Source organism: Colius striatus, chromosome W, assembly GCF_028858725.1.
Source record: "Colius striatus isolate bColStr4 chromosome W, bColStr4.1.hap1, whole genome shotgun sequence".
NCBI classification, from domain to species: Eukaryota; Metazoa; Chordata; class Aves; order Coliiformes; family Coliidae; genus Colius; species Colius striatus.
This window is the reverse complement of record NC_084789.1, coordinates 11,678,137-11,700,270: the sequence shown is the minus strand read 5'-3', so window position 1 is coordinate 11,700,270 and position 22,134 is coordinate 11,678,137. Positions and strand designations below refer to the sequence as shown.

Sequence of the window (22,134 nt, the reverse complement as noted above, 5' to 3'; positions counted from 1 at the left end):
TTACTCAATAGCAAGGGAAAAGTATTAGTACATGGAGAAGTAATTAAACAGGTATTAAAGAATTTATCACTTCCAAATGAGATTGCCATGGTCCTTGTGAATGGGCATCAAAAACGGAATTCTTTTAGGGCCAGGGGAAATAGACTGGCCGATGAAGCAGCCAAAGAGGCAACATTAAGCCATGAGATTTTGAGTATGTATCATCTCACTCCCCAGGTACCTGCACCAAAGGTGACTCCTGTGTTTACAGAAAAAGAGAGTTGAAAGACATTGAGACAGAGGGGAGGTGGATCCTCCCAGATGGAAAAGAGATGTTAAATGAACAAGCTATGAGGGAAATAATGGCTATTTTACATCAAGGAAGTCACTGGGGTATGCAAGCAATATGTGATTTAGCTTTAAGGAAATATGTATGTGTAGGAATGTACACAGTGGCCAAATGGATGTGTGATTTGTAAAAAAAAAACAACCAAAGAAACAAAGGGTCCTGAGGAAATAACCCCCAGGAGGGAGAGAACCTGGCCTAAGGCCCTTTAAACCAAAGATATTTATTAAAAGAATTAGATACTGGGGTTTTTATTTTGTCTTTCCTCAGGAAAAAGGGGTTTTGGCCCAAACACCACCTCTCGAGTTTGCAGCCCACAACATCCAGCCTGAAGGGCAGATCTTGATCAAGTCCTGAAAAGGAACCAAACTGCAACCCAAATGGGAAGGCCTATTCCAGGTATTACTGACCACTGAGACAGCAGTAAGAACGGCTAAAAAAAGACTGGACTCATTACATCAGACTCAGAGGACTAATGGACTCTCCACTCGAGGATGGACAGTGGCACGTATGTCAGACTACAAACCCCTTGTGTCTTAAACTAAAGAAGCAATAAGAATCCAATGGAAACAGGGACACTCGTTAACTGATGAGGTAGTGGTAGCAGAAATGTCATTAATTGTTGAAAATGAGGGCGATCATTCTAATTATGGGCTCTTGTTTGTTGGAAATCCAGGGGACAGCATCATGACCATTGGAGAGGGACAAAGTAGTATTCGGTTAAACTATGGATAAATGTAACTGACAGGGAGGCTCCACAAACTATACAGTTTAATGCTTGTCAAATAGAACCTATGAACTTGGAGCAGATATAAATGGAAGGGATTCAGGGTTGTAGTGTAGAAATCAAAGAGAGGACTGAGCCAAAGGATAGCAACTCCTACTAAATTACCTAAAATAAAACCATGGGACCCACCAAATGACCCAAAGATTGTAACTATAACTGAAGTAAATAACACAAACATCTGAGACTGAAGCAGGATATGGAGATGCAAATGCCTGGATTGAATGGGTTTAAATATACAGTGTAAAGCCTGAATCATAGTAATTGCTATGCATGGTTCCCTTTCCATTAGGATGGAGTAAAGAACCACAGGGAACAAGATGTATGACTGCCCTATACCAAGAAAAGGCTGCATGGGGAAAAGAGAGCTGCGAGTCTCTCACTGTTATTCTCTGCTCTGCAGAGCAAAGACATCAAAGTACCTCCCGTTTTCACTACAGTGGTCGGTAACCACACAGCTTGTCTCTCAAGACAGGGTGAAGGGGCTACTGGGTATCTCAGAGACCTGGAAATGTGTACTGAGTCACTGAACATAACTGAGGATAAAGCAGGAAAGTACGCGGCTGTAAGTATCCCCAGGGCAGATCTGTGGTGGTATTGTGGAGGAAAAATCCCGAAGCCCGTGCTCCCTCCAAATTGGAAAGGCACATGTGCCCTTGTTCAATTGGCTATTCCATTTACCCTGGCGTTTGAAAGAGAAACATATATTTTGGGGAAAAGAATGAAAAGAAATTTGGGGGTATCATTCGATGACAGGATCTATATTGATTCAATTGGAGTTCCCAGGGGGGTACCTGATGAATATAAAGCAAGAAATCAAATAGCAGCAGGGTTTGAATCCTCCCTATTTTGGTGGGCAACAATAAATAAGAATGTAGATTGGATAAACTATATTTATTACTATCAGCAGCGGTTTATAAATTACACCAGAGATGCAATCAGAGGAATCACAGAACAACTAGATGCCACTAGCAGAATGGCATGGGAGAACAGATTAGCTTTAGATATGATATTGGCAGAAAAAAGAGGGGTCTGTGTAATGTTAGGAGACAAATGTTGCACTTTCATACCAAGCAACACAGCACCAGATGGAACCATAACCAGAGCATTACAGAGACTTACCACACTAGCAGAGGAATTGGCTGAGAATTCAGGGATAGATAACTCTATTACGGGATGGTGGGAATCATGGTTTGGGAAATGGAAAGGAATGGTCATATCTGTGGTTACCTCTCTGATAGTAGTTGCAGGCATATTAACCGGAGTTGGATGCTGTATAATCCCTTGTGTTAGGGGGCTTGTACAAAGATTAATTGAAACTGTGATATCTAAACAAATGCCCTTAGATCCGCCTCCCTAACATGAGAAAACGTTTCTTCTTAAGGAGCAGGAAGAAGATCAAGAACAGATAGAATTAAAGAATAATTGTGAAATAATGTTGTCTAACCTAGAAGAGTCATTGCAAAAAGCAACAAATGTGTAAAAAAAAAAAAAAAAGGAGGAATTTGTGAGAAATGCTGATGTTGTTTTTGCAGAATTTGAAGAGAAATGAAGACAAAGAATTGGGTTTTTTTTCTGTTATCCGTTTCTGTATAGTATCAATCAGTGGATTGACCATGACTGCTGTCTGCCTCTGTGTAATGTAAATCGGTGGACTGACCATAAGACTGTTATCTGTTTGTTTGTAATGTTAACTAGAGTTTTAAATCTCAGGACTGTGGGGGAATGGGTGATAATATACAAGAACCAGACATCCCCTGAGAGGATTTTAGGCGCCTGGAGAAGTTGTAAATCTTGGAGTACCTAATCAATGGGGAAACAAGGGCAGGGACCTTGCAGCCGGGATAAGGAATAAAAAGCTGAATATTGTATCTATCAGGTGTGCCTACTAGCTAGGACACCTGCTCTTGCAAGAATGCTTAATAAAAGTGCTTCACTGCAGAGTCTGACCTGAGTCTTTTGCGAGAAAGCTTGTTTTGTTTCTCACACCCCCACTACCAAAAAACCTGGCCCAGTCCAAACCACTACAAGTGGTTATTTGTTACTTTTACATATTACATCACTCATCGATTGGTCCCTTATTACACAACTTACACATATTCATATACATTTCAAAATCACTTGGCCAACTAACTGATTTAAGCTATTTATTATTTGGTGTTCTGGTCCAGAATGGTACTGATTATCTGGCACTCGGGACCAGAATGTTACCTGGTGCTCTGAACCAGAATGTTACGGATGTTCAGGACAGTGAACAGCCTAATGGCTAATATAATAAACTCTTTTCTTCCTCTGAAGCAATCACTCCCAACATTGTCCTTGTATATCTTATGGCTTTCAGGTGCATGGATCTAAACATTCCCCCTCATTATCACCCTTATTCCTATTGTGTCTGATTTCTTATGCATAGTCTTCTCTTCGGAAGTGGCTTCATCAAGGATTGGTGACGAGGCCTGGCCTGGCCTCGCTCAGTGCCAGTGCCACTGCCCTGCTGCCCCCCCCCCCCCCCCCCCCCCCCTTCCCCTGCTTCCGCCCGCTGAGGGCCATTTTAAGGGCACCTGCAGCAACGATCTATTTTTAAAAAAAGTCGTTTCGGATTCGTATGTACGTACCGCGACGCCTGAGGGGGACCATAGCACCCGGGCAGTGCCCCGCCCCGCTTCGTCGCCTAGAGGGGCGGAGCGTGTTGCCGCCATTTTGTGGAGAGAGTGTGGGACTAGCAGTCTCTTCTTGTTCGCCTCAGTTTTCTCCGCAGGAGGTGCTGCCCGCTGCCATGTTCACCGCTCGTATGGCTGCTGCCCTCGCCCATTCCCTGCTGCGGCAGGTCGGCTTGGTGAGCGCGTTCTCTCCAGAGGCAAGCGGGGGGGTGGGGGAGGGAGCCGCCGCCATCTTGAGGGCCATGGTGACAGAGGGGCGCGGGATGTGTGTGGGGGAGTCACCTCAGCCCTGGGTGACGGTGGGGCGCGACGCCCTGCTGAGGAGCGAGGTGCCCTCATCTGGGAGAGATGGGGTCTAGGAGACGATGGGTCCTTCCCCGGGAAGGCGGATTGGCACTGTGAGAGTTAAGGCTAATGTCTGAAAACTGCTAGATCCCAGTCGGGGTTAGGGATTCGAGCTGCGAGGCTTTGCTAGGTGGTATTTTCTTTTCACCGTGTGTGAGGGGAGAGCAAGTGTATGAAAATCTGTCAGGACCCTTTTTTGGCTAGTGTTTCTTGTGAAGGTGAATGAGGGAGAGGCCTGCCCAGGCTTTCAGAGAAATAGCATTAACACTGCATAGGATTGCGTTGGGAACTTTATTTGACATGTAGGATTATAATCTTCTAATGTATTCATTACTACCGATTTTTTATTTCTGCTATCATATATGTTCTAGCTATACTTAAGAATTCTGCAGTTAGATTTTTCTTTGAAAGGCTAACCGTTGGAAGACAGTCTTATTTCTCTCTGCAGAACCATGAAGAGTGCGATGATTTCTTTTCATGTTCAGCACAAAGGGGAGGCCTTGCTTAGGGGGCTGCTGCAGTGCTGTTGAGGGTGACATCAGTTCGATGCAGAAAAATGCAGCAAGTAATTTAGCCCAATCTCCTTTACCATCTATCCTTGCTTAGTGCTGGACTTGGTTCCATAACTGCAACTTGTGGAGCTCAGCTCAAAACTGAGACACATTAAATGTATAAGCTCATGATCAAAAATTTCAGTGTGTTACATCTTAGTATTTTGTTTGGGGTTTTTTTTTGCATGACTGGGGAAATCTCACTGTTACTGAAGCAGTTATGTATTTTAGATTTCCAGAAACACCCAGGGTGCAGCATTTGTTGCTACAAGAAATGTCCATACCTCTAAAACATGCTTTCAGAAGACTGGTGAGTCTGAGAGAGGCCTTCATGTAAGAGTGTGATTTCAGAACTTGCTTTATTAGACAAAAAAGGAATTTGAATATGGAGTTTGAGGGGAGTGTATGTCAGCTGACAAAACACTTGAGGACCTTTATGTACTGAGAGTGTTGACCAGTAAACTGTTATTTACATAGTCACATCCAGGAGATGTCACTTTATTCAAATTATGCCCAAACCCAAAGAATGGTCACAGGTCAGTTGGCTTACACATTTTACCTGCTTCATGAGGATTCAATTCAGTCTTCAACTCCTGCAGAATTATTTGAAAAAGTATCTCTTTCCAGTTTCCTGTCTTGTTTGTAGCAGCATAAAGGAATGGGTGACTTTCCCAGGCCTGCCTGGGTTTGACCTTGTGTCCTTGAGTATAATGTTCTTGCTGCCAACATTTTTGTGTTTAGAGGAGACTGTGGCACTATGTAGCTGTGCTTTTGGTAGCAGTTCGTGTACAATTTCTAAGGTAGTCTAGAATGACTAAAGGTATTATTAAGAAATAAGTTTCACAGTGTTAATTACTGCTTTCATAGCTGAGGAAATAAGTTGGAGGTACAGTGCGAAAGAAATTTGAGGAAGATGGGGAATACATTTTTACAGCTTTATATTGAGCAACTTGCCCCTGAAATATATTGAGTTCATTTAAATATATTTGGATCTTGGATTATCAATCAGTTAACAGGGTGTTTTGATGTCTTCAGTCTAAGTAAATGCAAGCAGAAGTAGCATGTCTGCTCTTTCCGAGTTAAGGCTAATTATTTAATCTAATTGCTTTCTGGGGGAGTGATTGCTAATAGTGTAGGACATAATAAAGGAAACAAATAAATGAATGGCCATGAATGTTTTTATTGAAAATACTTTTATTTGCTGTGAAAACAGAAACTGTTGTCTGTGTTATGCATACTATGTAAGGAAGAGTGTTGCTTGTTAGACCTTGTAGCATACCTGAGAAAGGCTTGTGAATTAAAGACAAGCTTACTGAATTCATACTCTTAGTGTTAAATCTGGTTTGAAACATCTCTTTTCAGGTACTGCTGAGGTATCCTCTATTCTTGAAGAACGTATTTTGGGAGCTGACACCTCTGCTGAACTTGAGGAGACTGGCCGTGTGCTCTCAATTGGTGATGGTATTGCCCGTGTATATGGCCTAAGAAATGTCCAAGCAGAAGAAATGGTTGAATTCTCTTCTGGATTGAAAGTAAACTATCACTAAAACAGTTTGTTCAACCTAGAAATATAAAGATTTGGTTATTTTTAAGGAGACCATGAGACTCTGCTTAGAGGTACCTGTATGGACCTTTTACAGACTTCATTGCAACTTTAATACATAGTAACTAGTTGAAATAATACTCCAAAAAGCAAATATTATTTGGATTTGTAACACTTTTGTCCAACATTTGAGCTTTATTTATCTTCATCTAGGACGTATAAGAACTAATCTGGCATTGTTTCCTTTGCTTTCAGACTGGCTCTCTGCTCCAATACAGTGCAAAGTTTTCTGACTTCTTAAAGAGTCCTAAAAGTAGACTAGAATTAAAAAGTTGTCTGATTGTTCTGAGAGTACTTCCAGTGTTTTGAATCATAGAACAGTTAAGGTTGGAAGGGACCTTAAAGATCATCTAGTTCCAACCCAACAACTGAACTTACCTTAGGCAGAAAAGACCCTAGTGCTTTTTGTTTGCCCAGTTCCTGGGCAAGAGAGAAATGTTGTATTTGTACCCCGCTTATCCTTTCTGTTCTTTGTTTAGAGAGGTAAATGACTGAATGTTAGACTGCTGCAGGTATAATTATATAGTAAACTGAAGGCTTAGGCAGGTTCTCTAACCAATATGGAAGAACATAGATGCATTGAACATAAAGCAGAACATTGTTGTTATAAATAAGATTGAGGTAGATTATGTTGGGTATTCTACGCTGTAGAATGATCCATTGGTATTAAACTGTCAACATTTTTGGAAATATCAGTACAGGTTTTCTTAGGATAATGTGATCTTTGTCCTAGGGAATGTCCTTGAATTTGGAGCCCGACAATGTTGGTGTTGTCGTGTTTGGTAATGACAGACTGATCAAGGAGGGGGATGTTGTGAAGAGGACTGGTGCCATTGTGGATGTTCCAGTTGGGGAAGAGCTGCTGGGCCGTGTTGTAGATGCCCTGGGCAATCCAATTGATGGGAAGGTAAGTGTGACTAGGTATTTATTATCTCTGCTTGTATCTATGTGATACAGACTGTAACAGGATTTTTTCCTCTCTTTTAAGGGTCCTATTACATCTAAGATGCGTAGAAGAGTTGGCTTAAAGGCCCCTGGGATCATTCCCAGAATCTCTGTGCGTGAACCTATGCAGACTGGTATTAAGGCTGTGGACAGCTTGGTGCCCATTGGTCGTGGACAGCGTGAGCTGATCATTGGTGACAGGCAGACCGGGTGAGCTAAAAGCCCAAGCTAAAAATGTTTCCTTAGAGACTTGAGTGTGGCATGAGCTGATGTATAAAGCTGAACATAGAGCTTTGTAGAGGGTGGGAGAACTGTTGGCAGCTTAACTTACCAACCTCTGTGTTATACAGGAAAACTTCGATTGCAATTGACACAATAATCAACCAGAAACGATTTAATGATGGGACAGATGAGAAGAAGAAGCTGTACTGTATCTATGTTGCAATTGGCCAGAAGAGATCTACTGTTGCTCAGCTGGTGAAGAGGCTCACTGATGCAGGTACAGATTTTTGAAGGTGGTTTAGCCTGGCAACTAGTGGCATCATGTTCTCATTATAATGCTTAGTACTGCCATGACTTCTCCTAGCTACGAGTATAAACAGAATTATTTTCTTATTAAATGAGTGAACTACTACTGAGGCTGTTTAGTCTAGATAAGAAGAGACTAGGGCGGGAGGGGGGAATCTCATTCATATTTACAAAATATCTCAATGGTGGATGTCAGGAGGTTGGGCATCACTTTTTAATGTTGTATCTAGTGACGGGACAAAGGGTAATGGGAAGAAGCTGGAACACAAAAAGTTCTGTTTAAACATAAGGAAAACTATTTTACTGTGAGGGTGACGGAGCAGTGGCACAGGCTGCCCAGGGGGATTGTGGAGTGTCCTCTGGAAGTCTTCAAAACCCGCCTGGATGCATTCCTCTGCGACCTTATCTAGGTGGACCTGCTTTGGCGGGGGGGTGGACTAGATGATCTCTAAAGGTCCCTTTCAATGCCTCCCCTTCTAGGATTCTATGATACTTGCTTTTGTGGACAAGAAATCTTCCTAGGTATCTAAGGGGAGAAAAAACCTCCTTTTTGCTATATCACCTTAGAAGACAAGCATGAGGCCCCAAAACTGCTGAATTACTTCTGGAAAAGTCAGCCTATGTTTTGGTTTGTTTTGTTTGGGTTTTTTTTTAGTGGTTAAGAGCTTCATCTTGTCAGTCAGGCAGACCAAATGACAAGCTGTGACCTACAAGTATTTATGCATTTGACATTTGTTTTATATGTATGCAAGTCAGCCTGAGTTGTAGTTGCAAGTTTAGTGTAGAGACTTTACTGCCCAAACATAGACTTTACCCAACTGTAAGGGATTAAATGATAGCATTTTTTCAGAAGCAATGGTCTTATTGTTTGAGATTTGCTTGCGTTTCCAAGAGACCAGGCACCTTACCTCTTGCCTGTTGGTCAAGCAGAGTCTACCTAGCAGGAAAATGAGCCCCCAGATTTTAAAGACAATGACTTATTTGGTACTATGAAATAAAGGATAGTTTCTTCTCGCAGAAGCCGGAAAATCACAGACTTTAAGGCTGAAAGTTACTTCTAGAACTGAAGTGTATCTTTGTGGAAGTTTTAACTTCATTTTAAATGGGAAAGAAGCTTGCAAGTGCTAAGATGTTAGCTGCCATGAACCTACTTTTCAAACTTCTTGAGTTGATTGAGCTAATGAACATGTTAATCTAATACAGTGTTCTTTGTTGTAATGATGCTTTGATGCTGCTTGGACTTGCTTCAGCAGCTAGCACTTCACATGCGTGTTTTATTTGTGGATTTACAGGCATGATGAGGTAATACACTCAGTAGTGTGTGTCTCCATTGCTTTCTAGATGCCATGAAGTACACTATTGTGGTATCAGCCACGGCATCCGATGCAGCACCCCTGCAGTATCTGGCTCCCTATTCAGGCTGCTCCATGGGGGAATACTTCAGAGACAATGGAAAACATGCATTAATCATTTATGATGACTTATCCAAACAGGTTGGGAAATGTTGTTTCTAGGCCTGATAGTTTAGCCATTGGTGTTTGTAGCTGTAAGATCACCTGAAGTTTAGAAATTCAAAATTTTAAACAACCTACTGAAGACTGAAAGGTTTCTTTATATCACACAGGCCGTTGCCTATCGCCAGATGTCTCTGCTGCTGCGTCGACCACCTGGTCGTGAAGCCTACCCAGGTGATGTGTTCTACCTGCACTCTCGTCTGCTGGAGAGAGCAGCCAAGATGAATGATTCCTTTGGAGGTGGCTCTCTGACAGCCTTGCCTGTCATTGAAACTCAGGCTGGTGATGTGTCAGCTTACATTCCAACCAATGTCATTTCCATCACTGATGGACAGGTAGGACTTCTTCACATGCCTATACTTCTGTGTAACCTACTGGCAGATCTCTGAGGAGGCTTCCAGTCTTCTGACCAAGATAATAAAACAATTTTCTCCCTATAGATTTTCTTGGAAACTGAGTTGTTCTACAAAGGTATCCGTCCAGCCATCAACGTTGGTCTGTCAGTGTCCCGTGTAGGTTCTGCTGCTCAGACCAGGGCTATGAAGCAGGTAAGCATGAAACTGCTGCACCTCTTCTTACTAGAGATGAGCAGTGCATAGGCCTATCTGACTCTTCAGAGTTGTGAATAGAGAGGGAGTAAAGCTTTGGAGTCTTTAGTGTTAGGAAATTATAATAGAGAAAAATTCATGCATCTCTGATATTTCCATCGTCTACTGAGGGAATATTGTGCAATATGAATATCTGCAAGATATAGGGACTTAAGTTTCAGTATGCTGGACTGGATACTGATCTGACTAGAAACAGAATGCTGTCTTAACAGATCTGAAATTAGAGAGGTTTAATATCAACTGTTATCATTTTAAGGAGGAATATTATGCTCATGTTAAAAGGCCAAGCAGATGGTGGAACTTTTCAAAATGCATCTAATCATCTGTCAGAATCTTGAGATTCGTTTGACTGGTATGCAAGGCAAAGCTGACTTGTGATGACAGTCAGATGAAGATAACCTACAAACTGCTAGAGGCATTTAAAATGTGGTCAAACTCAGATTGACCCGTGTCTTATGTTGTAGGTGGCAGGTACCATGAAGCTGGAATTGGCTCAGTATCGTGAAGTAGCTGCCTTTGCTCAATTTGGATCTGATCTGGATGCTGCCACACAACAGCTGCTGAACCGTGGTGTACGTCTGACAGAGCTGCTCAAACAAGGACAGTATGGTGAGTGTCTTGGATGTAACATGTCTGCATTTCCCATTAGTCTCTTGTGCTAGTGAGGATGGTCTTTGTGGCAGCATTTACCTTGTCCATTCTGTGGACATGACTTACTTGTACCATGTTGTATATAGAATCACAGAGTCATTGAGGTTTGAAAAGGCCCTTAAGATCCTCAAGTTGAACTGTTCCCCCAGCACTGCCACGGCTACCACTAAACACTGTCCTTCAGCCCCACAGCTACAGAATCCCTCCAGGGATGGGGACTCCACCATTGCCCTGAACAGCCTGTGCCAGGGCTTGACAACCCTTTGGGGAAGAAATTGTTCCCCATCTCCAATCTAACCCTCCCCTGGCACAACTTGAGGTCATTTCCTCTTGTCCTGTCACCTGTAGCTTGGGAGCAGAGACTGATACACCCATCCCCCCACACCCTCTCCCCAGCCACAACCTCCTGTCAGGGAGTTGGAGAGAGGGAGGTCTCCCCTCAGCCTCCTTTTCTCCAGGCTTAACATCCCTGGGGCCCTCAGCTGCTTCTCAGCAGATTTGTGCTCCAGACCCTTCTCCAGCTTCATTGCTCATCTCTGGACATGCTCCAGCCCCTCAGTGTCTCTCTGGGAGTGAGGGGCTCAACGCTGAACACAGTTTTCGAGGTGCAGCCTCACTAGTGCCCAGTATAGGGGGACAATCACTGCCCTGGTCCTGCTGGCCACACAATTTCTGATACATGCCTGAATGCCCTTGGCCACTTGGGCATACTGCTGGCTCATATTTGGCTGCTGTTAACCAACTCTCCCAGGCCCTTTCCTACCAAGCAGCTTTCCAGCAGTCATCTTCACAGAAGGCCTCTGCAGTCCTGATGTGTTCTGCTGTAAGTTGCCAACAGTGTAAACACTTTCTTGTCTACAGTTCCCATGGCTATTGAGGAGCAGGTCGCGGTCATCTATGCTGGTGTCAGAGGTCACTTGGACAAGCTGGAACCCAGCAAAATCACTAAATTTGAGAGTGCTTTTCTAGCTCACGTACTGAGTCAGCACCAGGTCCTCCTCTCCACAATCAGGTATGATTGTTTATTTTGCTTCATCCCAAGAGCATTGACTTGGATTACGAGCTGTTTTTGCCTTTCCTGCTGCTGAGTGGGCTGATGAGGGCTGAGTATTTCCATTGTCCTGTCAACTGATCTTAACTTGTGTCATGAGTCAAATGGTGCACCTTCCCTCTCTGTGGCACAGCTCTGGAGCAGGTGGAGCCTGGTTGAGCTAACTATGATTCTTGAACAGGACTAACTTTTTAAGGAGAAGGGATGTTAGTTCCAGTGGTACAGCTCCATGCATTGAACATAAATGTATTAACTCATCTGCTACTTCTGTTAGTAATTGGTTCATTTTAAAGGTTTTTTTTTCTTGCCTTAGTCAGGGATTGACTGTATATCTATTCCTGTGTCAGAAGTTTAACTAAACTCTTTCCACAGGACTGAAGGGAAGATCTCTGACCAGACGGAAGCAAAGTTGAAGGAAATAGTCACAAGTTTCCTGTCTAGTTTTGAGACATAAACCCTTAAAACTGTTCAAACAGATCAGACTGTTGTTGTGACTCTGTGCTCCAGCTCTATCAAAGACTAAAAAGTATGTGTTACCTGGATGTACAGATCTCAATGAGAATAAAAATTTCCATGTAGAAAGGCTCGTATGTTCTATCCTGAATGATCTCTTACCTGGCTGGCTGTGTGAGCACACGTGCTTTTAAATCCTGGAGATAAACTCCCCAGGACACGTGCTTGCTAAAAGAGCTCCAAAAAATCAGGGTACACCTTCACTTGTGGGTGATTCAGACTCCCCTGAGGAGAACAAGTAGGAGCAACAGCTGGATTCTGTGTCGTGACAGAGTAGAGGATCGCTCCCAAAGTCTTGATCTTTCTTCTCAGTAGGCAGCTGATCTGAGAACTGCACGTTTTGCTGTTATACCAGTAGGTGCTGGAGATCTCAGTGCTGTTGGCCTCTGTAGCTGACTCCAGTTCCAGCAGTAAACAGTTGGCAGTTGCTAACAGTTTGAGGGGAGGTTATACAGAGCATCTCTTATTGCCTGACTTCCTGCCATGTGAAGTACAAGATCCAAGCATTATAGCTTCTGTCTGAGATGAGGGGAAGGTCACTTGGTGTTGTGTATCCATCTTCACTTGGTATGAAGGAACTTGATCCTTCATCCTTGGTGAGCCTCAGCCCCTGCAACAGGACTTCTATTGGGACTGTGTGCCTTGTCCCCAGTCAGCTTCCTCTACAGGACTGTCCTCCCTCCTCATTCCAGCCTGCTGGATTACAGCAGCTGCAAACATCTCATCCACAGTCCCAGGCCAACATGCTTCTCTAGTAATGGCTCCTCTGCTTTGTGGGCATCAGCTCTGGCTTCTGCAGTTAAGGAAAAAATAAGCCACCTATTTTTTTCCAGAAGTGGCAGACACCCTTCAGCTCGAGCTATTTTTGAAAATCACAGCACAATCCCAGAAACGCAGTTTCAGTGCTGTCATGTGCTGTGTGTCAGCACTGTGGTGACACCTGCTTCCCCAGGTGAGTGAGACCCTCCCCTGAGCTTGATCCACACTATGCTGTCCTGCTCCCTTTGGATCTCAACCTCTCTAACGTATATCCTTCCAGTGCAGTCAGACTAAGTGGAAAAGAAATGGGAAATTTATTCCAGAATTCACACTTTGAAGGTGTTTTCTTGTATGTTTGCAGTTGTACAGGTTGTACCTCAGCTGACAGTCAGATGAGGTTGCTAAAACCTCTTCAAAGCTTTGACCTAAATCTTTCACATCTAAAGCACAGATGTGATGTTGCCAGGGCAGGAACTGTCCCTGTGACCACTCAATCCATGTGAACCTCTTTTCATCTGTGTAAACCTCAGCAATGTTTGCCAAGTAGTGGCCTCTGGTCACAACCGAGCAGATTTATTTCACTAAGTGGAAAATGCCTTTTTTTACATTAGGGAACTGTTTTAGCTGTCCCTGTATTACAACAGAGACAGTGGGTATGATTCAGGCGTTCTGGCACGCAGTGTCCTCTCTCATGTGCTTTTGTCTTTAAGAACTGCTTGGATTTCACTTGCCATGGGGCTCATCCCTCATCAACTCGGGATAAGAACACATGTAGGGTGAAATCATCCCAAATTGCTTCAACAAGCTCTGTGGGGAAGGGGCTGTGGGTTGAGTGGGCCCAGCTGTGCCGCTCACCCTCCACTCATGGGTCAGCTGGCTTTGCCTGTCACATGCGAGTTTCTCCCTGGGTCTGTGCCTCTCCTCCCCACCCAGTTCCCCCAACCTACAGAGACCCAGGATGACATGGGGTGGATATAAGGGTGCTTTTTTGGAGGGGGAAGGACAGGACTGAGTGAGGCCACGGTGGGGGGACTAGCTGGTGTGGTGGCCACAGCAGCAGGATCCGAGAGGATCGGTTCGGAGACCACTTTTGGGTGAGTAGGGGGTACGGTAAACTGAGGGGAGCAGGGGCAGGAACCAGCTAGAGCTGGAGGGGACACAGCTGGGTGAGGTGGTCACCCCTCTAGTCAATTTGTTCCAAAGCTGCCTTTAATGAAGGCACTGAGCATCCACCCTGCCCTGTCCATGTGTGTCTCGAGAGCCGTGGCTTTGCCACTTGTACCACTTAGCCAAAATATGTTCTGATGAGTTGGCGCTGCTGTGCTGGAGGGAAGTTGGTGCTGGACTGAGGGCTTGATAATATTACTTGGCCAAAAGTACATCAAGGGTCCTTTGATGTTGAGCTAATCTCGGACTAGGAGCAAGTCCCTCACTGCTGCCGAGCTGGAGAGGAAACCCATGGTTCGGGGAAGGCCACAATATAATGTTTTGAGTCTGAACTGTGCTTTTGGGAATGGAAAAGTGCTGAATAGCCACTTATCTGCTGCAGAGCATTGATGCTGTGGCTGCTCAGTTCTTCTTGGTGCAGGGACCTTTGTTCCAGGTATCGACAACTAGGAAATAAATGACAAAATTTTGGCTTTCAGGACTGAAAATCCCCATCTATGAATGGTACTCAGGGTTTCCTAGATGATGCCTGGGAAGCAGTTCCCATCTTGTAGGGTGGGGGAAAGATGTGTGAGACCTGGGAGGAGTGGGCACTGGGTTTGGGGTTCCTGCATGTTGTGGAATGAGAGAGATGAGTGCAGAACACTGGTCTCAGCTGGCAGCATTTGCATGTTATCTAGCATAGCACTGTCAAATATGTCAATCCCACATAGGTATTGAACCTGGCTTGGAAAATAAAGTCAACTTTGCATCTGGCAGCCGTTTCTCAGCTATTTGTTGCCAGAAATTTCCATGGTGCTCCCTTTGCTTTGAAAATGTGCAGGAGAAGAGGAGGGATGTGAGAGTGGTGGCAGCATCCCCCCCAGTCTGGGGAGAATAACTGATGCTGGGGGAGTAGAGTGGACATGGCTTGTTGTGCTTCAGTGGCACATTGGACTGAAGAAGAGGTCCTTGCCATGCTGCTTTTTGAAGAAGGATCCTGGAGAAGGGGGCTCAGTGGGAGAAAATTGAGGTAAATTGAGCTGCCCCAAGCCCCAAAAGTGAAGGGGAGCCAGGACACTGCACAGGGTTCTCATGCCTGCCCAGTCCTTTTTATAGCAAATGTCTATTTACTGAATAATCCTCTTGCTGAGCCCAAAGCTATTGGTGTTGCCAGGGATTTTGCTTGGCCTTTTCCTTTCTGAAGCCTGTGTGCTTCAACTCCTCCGTCTGACATGCCTGGGGAAGGCAACTGGGGTGGAGGTTGGATGGGAGTGTGATGGATGTGGCTCAGTGGAGAAATGGAGGCCCTGCTGTGGTCGCTTGGTCCATGGAAAAGGCAAGTACCACCCCAAGCAGTCTCTATGCCATGTACCGATGACTGCATCAGCTGCAAGAGCTGGGGAGGGAGAGGGATTAAGAGAGATAGGGAGAAAAAAAAAAAAATTTAGACAAGGTCTGGAGGACCACTCCTTCGGCTTTGCTTTCCTGTTAAGTGCTGTAAGAGATTGCAAACTTCCTCCTGCAATTTTTTCTCATAAATTACTTTGCTTAAGCTAAAAAGGGAAGAACTCTTCTTTGCTAAAGCAAGTGATGTCATAGGAGTCAGGACAGCCTCATCAGAAAGGGGAGGTTTTGGGAGGGTTTTAGAGGAGCAATACTCTAATTGATGAGACAAAGTCTTAAAAAATAACTAAACTTCCCAGAAGCTGAACTGTTTTTGGTATTGAATCTTCTAGCTTTGAAACGTGGCAGGTCATGAATGGCAATTGCTGACTTCCTCCGTGGGGATAAGCTGCAGCCCATGCTCTTCCAGGGCAATGGGACTGTGTCTCAAGCCTCATCTGGGGACTGATTCAGCTTTAAATTCTGGCAGTTCCAGTTTCTTTGTTGGGGTATATGTGTTTCTTTTCCTGCACTGGAACATGGTCCCCACAGAAGTTTATGGCATGATGCTCATGTCTACCTAGAATTTAGTAGAGCCTTTGACACTGTTTCCCACAGCATTCTCCTGGAGAAACTGGTTGCCCGTGCTTGGATGGGCATACCCTTCACTGGGTTAAAAACGGGCTACATGGCTGGGCCCAGAGAGTGGTAGGGAATGGAGTTAAATCCAGTTGGTGGCTGGTCACTAGTGGTGTTCCCTAGGGCTCAGTGTTGGGGCCTGTTCTGATTGATAAATGAACATCTGGATGAGTGCACACTCAGTAAGTTTGCAGATGGCACCAAGTTGGGCAGGAGTGTTGATCTGCTTGAGGGCAGAAAGGCTCTAGAGAGGGATGTGGCTAGGCTGGAGTGATGGGCAAAGGCCAATTGCATGAGGTTCAACATGGCTGGGGAAAGGTCTGTAGCACAAGTCTGCTGAGGAGTGGCTGAGGGACCTGAGGTGTGTTCAGCCTGGAGAAAAGGAGGCTGAGGGGATACCTTCTCATGCTCTGCAACTCCCTGACAGGAGGTTGTGGCCAGGGGAAGTCAGTCACTGCTCCCAAGCTACAGGTGACAGGACAAGAGGAAACAGCCTCCAGTTGTGCCAAGGGAGTGTGAGATTGGAGATGGGGAACGATTTCTTCCTGAAAAGGTTGTCAAGCCCTGGCACAGACTGCCCAGGGCAGTGGTGCAATCCCCATCCCTGGAGGTATTCCAAAGTTGTGCAGCTCTGAGGCTGAGAGACATTCTTTAGTGGCAGTGCTGTGGGAAACATTGGACTTGATTAGCTTCAAGGTCTTTTCCAGTGTCAACCATTCTACGATTCTATGATGTGCTGCATTGGGAAATCACACCATGACTTGTCTCACTGCATTCAAGTTAGCTGATGCTCTTAGGTCTCACCACAACATGATAAATTTCTTATGCAAAAGAGCAAACCCCTTTATTTTAACCACAACTCCTACTTACCCACAGGGCTGAAGTCTGGAGATGCCCAAAGCTGCATGTGCATTTCCCCAAATGTCCCCATACCTGTTATGTTCCCTTCCGCAGCCTGTGCTGCTTGCAAATCATAGAATGGTAGAGATTGGAAGGGACCTTTAGAGATCATCTACTCCAACGCCCCTGCCAGAGCAGGTCCACCTAGATCAGGTCGCATTGGAATGTGTCCACGCGGGTCTTGAAGATGTCCAAGGAAGCAGACTCCACAACCTCACTGGGCAGCCTGTGCCACTGCTCCGTCACCCTCACAGTAAAAAAAGTTTTTTCTTATGTTTAAATAGAACTTTTTGTGTTCCAGCTTCATCCCATTACCCCTTGTCCTGTTGCTAGCTACAATAGAAAAGAGGAATGCCCCAACCTCCTGACACCCACCCTTTAGATATTTGTAAATATTAATAAGATCCCCCCTCAGTCTCCTCTTTTCTAGACTAAACAGCACCAGTTCCTGCAGCCTTTCCTCGTATGAAAGATGTTCCAGTCCTCTGATCATCGTGGTGGCCCTGCACTGGACTCTCTCCAGAAGTTCTCTGTCCTTGAGCTGAGGAGCCCAGAACTGGACACAGTACTCCAGATGAGGCCTCACCAGGGCAGAGTAGAGGGGGAGAAGAACCTTCCTTGACCTGCTGGCTACATTCTTCTTGATGTATCCCAGGATGCCATTGGCCTTCTTGGCCACAAGGGCACATTGCTGGCTCACGATTAGTTTATTATCAACCAGCACTCCCAGGTCTCTCTCTGCAGAGCTGCTCTCCAGGTCAGTCCCTGGTCTGTCCTGGTGCATGGGGTTGTTCCTTCCCAGATGCAGGACTCTGCACTTGTCCTTGTTGAACCTCATGAGGTTCCTCTCTGCCCAACTCTCAAACCGGTCAAGATCTTGCTGAATGGCAGCACAGCCTTCTGGTGAATCAGCCAGTCCTCCCAATTTGGTGTCATTGGCAAACTTGCTGAGGGTACACTCTGTCCCCTCATCCAGGTCGTGGATGAAGATGTTGAACAAGACTGGCCTCAGAACCAGTCTCTGTGGAACTCCACTGGCCACAGGACTCCAACTTGATTCTGTGGCACTGATCACCATTCTCTGGACTCTGTCATTCAGACAGCTCTCGATCCACCTCACCGTCCACTCATCCAAGCCACACTGCTTGAGCTTTCTGAGGAGGATGTTATAGGAGTCAGTATCAAAAGCCTTGCTGAAGTCAAAGTAGATGACATCCGCTGCTCTCCCCTCATCTAGCCAGCTGGTTATGCACTCATAGAAGACTATCAGGTTGGTCAAACAGGATTTCCCCTTGGTGAATCCATGTTGACTCCCCCTGAAAACCACCTTTTCCTTCATATGTTTAGTGATGACATTCAGGAAGAGTTGTTCCATCACCTTTCCAGGGATGGAGGTGAGACTGACCGACCTGTAGTTTCCTGGGTAGTCCTTCTTGCCCTTTTTGAAGACTGGAGTGACATTGGCCTTTCTCCAGTCCTCAGGCACCTTGCCTGATGAGCAAAAGCAGACATACAGAAGGGAAAGGCCTGAGAAAGTTAAAGACATGATTCACTGTAAACTAACACCATGTTAAGAAACCTCAACTCACTGGAATTCGAACCACTTGTTAGTAAAGGCCTTGAAGACCCTGAAAGCTGATAACTAAGAAGCTGGTGTGCAGACAGCTGCAGATAAGAAGGACTTGGAATGTGGAAAACAGAATTGTTTGCATCCTGCTCCATGGCATGAAAATCTACCAGAGACACTGAACAAGTGTAAGCTCGAAGAGGACTTATTTCAATACAGAGTGGGGATAGGTCATGAATATGTAATAGGCGCTTATGCATACCCCTACCTGTACCCTATAAGTATCCCTTTGTTAGACAATAATGTATGTGACGTGTGCAGAATTATCTCCTTCACATCCACTGGCACAATACATACTTGCTGTATAACCCTTAACTGTGTTATAGAGTTTGTTCCCTGAGTGCTTATAATCCCTGGACAGGAGTTGTTGTTGTTATTAGTTGTAGGTTGGTAAAAGCGGTTTCTGTGGAAGTTAGAGAAAGGTAAAATCAGATGTGTAATGGGAGCAAAACCGAGCAAGGAATTTCCCCAAGCAAGCCCCTTAGGAAGCATATTGAGACACTGGAAGGAATTGACTGGGGGTCCAGGGGAACAACAACCAGGAGTTGAATTTCTAGTGGATACTGGTGCTACGTTTTTGGTATTGAATCAAGCTTTGATGCCTGTAGATGATGATTTTGTAATGGTAAAGAGAGCTACTGGCCAAAGTGAAAAGGCATATTTTCTCCAACCTTTAAAGTCTGGATTGGAAAACAATTGGGGATCCATAAGTTTCTTTATATGCCAAACTCCCCAAACCACTATTGGATTGGGATTTATTAGGAAGATTGGAAACAGAAGTAAAATTTGAAAAAGATGGAATAGAAATTAAAGTGAGAGGTGACTAGTTAATTGAACTTTTAAATTTAGTCCTGATAAGTCCCTCTGAAGAGATGAGAGTGCCAAAGGGGTGGTGAACCAGGCATTCCCTGGGGTACAGGCCACTGAAATGCCTGCCAAGACAAAACAGCCTTACCTGTCCTACCCATGGAGGCCTCCATGGATGAGCAAGGATCTGCTGAGACAACTCAGGCAGAAAACAGACATCTATGAGAGGTGGAAACAGGGGCTGGCTTCTTGGGAAGAGTATAGGAACATTGCCAGGGCATGCAGAGGTTCAATTAGGAAGGCTAGAGCTGTTCTAGAATTAAATTTAGCCAGGGAAGTTAAGGACAGTAATAAGGCATTTTTCAAGTACATCAGCAGCAGAAAGAAGATGAGGGGGAATGTGGGCCCGCTGCTAAACACAGAGGGTACTCTGGTGACCAAGGATGCAGAGAAGGCCAAATTACTGAATGCCTTCTTTGCTTCAGTCTTTACAGCCAAGGCTAGCCCTCGGAAAGCCCAGTCCAGCAAGGATAGTAGGATGGCCTGGACAGCAGAGGACTTGCCCTGGGTGGAAGAAGAAGAGGTTAAAGACTTGTTGGCCAAGTTTAAAGCTCATAAGTCAATGGGTCCTGATGGGATGCATCGGAGAGTGCTGAGGGAGCTGGCTGATGTGATTGCTAAGCCTCTCTCCATCATTTTCGGAGAATCATGGAGAAAGGCCAATGTCACTCCAGTCTTCAAAAAGGGCAGGAAGGACTGACTTGCAATGTGATGCTGACTGGGCTGTTTTACTTCCCTTTGCCCCTCCTTGTCCTTCTCTAAACTGGGACTAATTCAGTGGAGTTTATCAGCAATGTTATTGTTTGAAAGGAACAAGGTAGGGTTTGCGGGAAGCAGTAATTGCATTGAGGCAGGATGGTCCATTGCTTTCTGGGATGAGCAGCATAGGTGTGTTGGTGTAGGGAAAGGAAACTGCAAATGGAAAAGTATTAATCCTGCTTTTTGCAGAATGTCGTTCTCAGGTAGGTAAATTTGCAGCAAGTCCTTTTCCTCCCTGCTATGATTTTTGTCTGTCCTGTTGTCCCCACCTGATTATGGGATGAGGAGGAACTGCAGCCTCTTGCAGCATTTCGTGCTCTGCTCACTCTGCTCCCTGTAGGCACCGGCATTTTTCTTGGTCTCAGCAATCTGCAGGGCTCTGAGTGGTTTTGAGGATGTACTGAATGTGAGCAAGAATATCAGAGTAATTTATTGTTGCACAGTGTTTTTGACTACTAAAATACTCATCCATCTTCTGCTGTGTTTCTCTAAGCAGATAAGGCTGAGGAGAGATACTAAGAGCTGTGCATAGATATAGACCTTTCAAGCCATGGTCTATGAGCAGTGCAGCGCCTCAAACTTTCATTTTTGGGATATTGGGACAGACTGCTTGAGGGCAGGAAGGCTGTATAGAGGGATGTGGCCCCAATAGCTTGAATGGCCGAGGCCAAATACATGAGCTTAAACATGGCTCAGTGCTGAATCCCGCCCTTGGGCCACAACAACCTCAGGCAATGTCACAAGCTGAGGCAGAGGGACTGGAGAGCTGCTCAGAGGGAAAGGGCCTGGGGCTGTTGGTCAACAGCAGCTGAACATGAGCCAGCAGTGTGCCCAGGTGGCAAAAAAGGCCAAGGGCATTCTGGATGGTATCAGAAATAGTGTGGCCAGCAGGACTAGGGCAGTGATTGTCCCCATGTACTGGGCCCTGGTGAGGCTACACCTCAAGTACTGTGTTCAGTGTTGGGTGAATCTCTCCAAGAGGAACGTTTTGGGGCTGGAGTGTGTCCAGAGACAGGCACCGGAGCTGAGGAAGGGTCTGGAGCACAAGTCTGATGGGGAGCATCTGAGGGACCTGATGGTGTTCAGCTTGAAGAAAAGGAGGCTGAGGAGAGACTTGCTCTCTGCAGCTCCCTGATAGGAGGTTGTGGCCGGGGAGGATGTGTGTGTGTGTGTGTGTCAGTCTCTGCTCCCAAGCTACAGGTGACAGGACAAGAGGAAATGGCCTCAGGTTGTACTGATGAGCAAAAGCAGACATATAGGGGGAACAAACCTAAGAAGTTAGAAGGACTCAATTCATTGTAAACTAATACCATACTAAGAAAAATTTAGCTCACTGGAATTTGAACCATTTTTCAGTAAAGGCCTTGAAGACCCTGAATGCTGATAACAAAGGAGCTGGTGTGCATACATTTGCAGATAAGAAGAAGTTGGAATGTGGAAAAACAGAAGGCATCCTGCTCTGTGGCTTGGAAATCAACCAGGAGGCACTGCACAAGCACAAGCTCAAAGAGAACTCATTATAACACGAAGCAGGGATAGGTTATGAATATGTAGTAGGCACTTATGCATACCTCTACCTGTACACTATAAGTAACTGCTTGTTAGACAATAGTGCATGCAAGTTGGACAGAATTATCTCCCTCGCACCCACTGGCGTAATACATACCTGCTTTATAACCCTTAACTGTATTATAGAGTTTGTTCCACACATCAATTGGTGAGCCAGGCAGGAGACCCTCTCTGTCTGACTGCTGGACTGGGTTGAATGTGGGATATTCTAGGTCCGCCACCTGACTGTTTCTCCGGAGAGTCTTGCATCCCCATCCAATCACTTCAGGGGAAGAGACGGACTGTTGGCCACCCGGACTGGATATGTAAATTGGGAATATCTACAGGAGGTACAGAGGATGAGTCTATAAGCTGTGATTGGGACACCTCACGCAGTGACGAGGGGTACTAGAGCTTAACAAGACCCT

At 45.2% G+C, this 22,134-nt stretch overlaps 1 protein-coding gene across 4 annotated transcripts; it reads left to right on the top strand.

The window, feature by feature from the left end:
• Positions 1-3,796: 3,796 nt before the first annotated feature.
• Positions 3,797-21,842, top strand: LOC133628395 (ATP synthase subunit alpha, mitochondrial-like). Of its 4 annotated transcripts, none has more exons than XM_062016534.1 (13): positions 3,797-3,942; positions 4,894-4,972; positions 6,025-6,194; positions 6,999-7,172; positions 7,254-7,420; positions 7,561-7,709; positions 9,080-9,231; positions 9,363-9,587; positions 9,693-9,800; positions 10,325-10,469; positions 11,373-11,523; positions 12,909-13,027; positions 21,515-21,842. In XM_062016534.1, exons 1-13 carry the CDS (start codon positions 3,883-3,885, stop codon positions 21,679-21,681), a joined length of 1,866 nt encoding a protein of 621 aa, XP_061872518.1. In that variant the 5' UTR covers positions 3,797-3,882; the 3' UTR covers positions 21,682-21,842. The 4 variants fall into 4 exon arrangements, with proteins under 4 accessions (XP_061872518.1, XP_061872520.1, XP_061872519.1 ...); XM_062016536.1 differs by lacking the exon at positions 21,515-21,842 and adding an exon at positions 17,321-18,874; XM_062016535.1 differs by lacking the exon at positions 21,515-21,842 and adding an exon at positions 18,517-18,859.
• Positions 21,843-22,134: the final 292 nt, after the last annotated feature.

Excerpts from the sequence above, each read along its gene's own strand:
- LOC133628395 (XM_062016534.1), top strand. The coding sequence starts at position 3,883 with ATGTTCACCGCTCGTATGGCTGCTGCCCTCGCCCATTCCCTGCTGCGG. Across the intron at positions 7,173-7,253 it reads GCAATCCAATTGATGGGAAG|GGTCCTATTACATCTAAGAT; the intron begins GTAAGTGTGACT and ends CTCTCTTTTAAG. Across the intron at positions 10,470-11,372 it reads GCTCAAACAAGGACAGTATG|TTCCCATGGCTATTGAGGAG; the intron begins GTGAGTGTCTTG and ends TCTTGTCTACAG.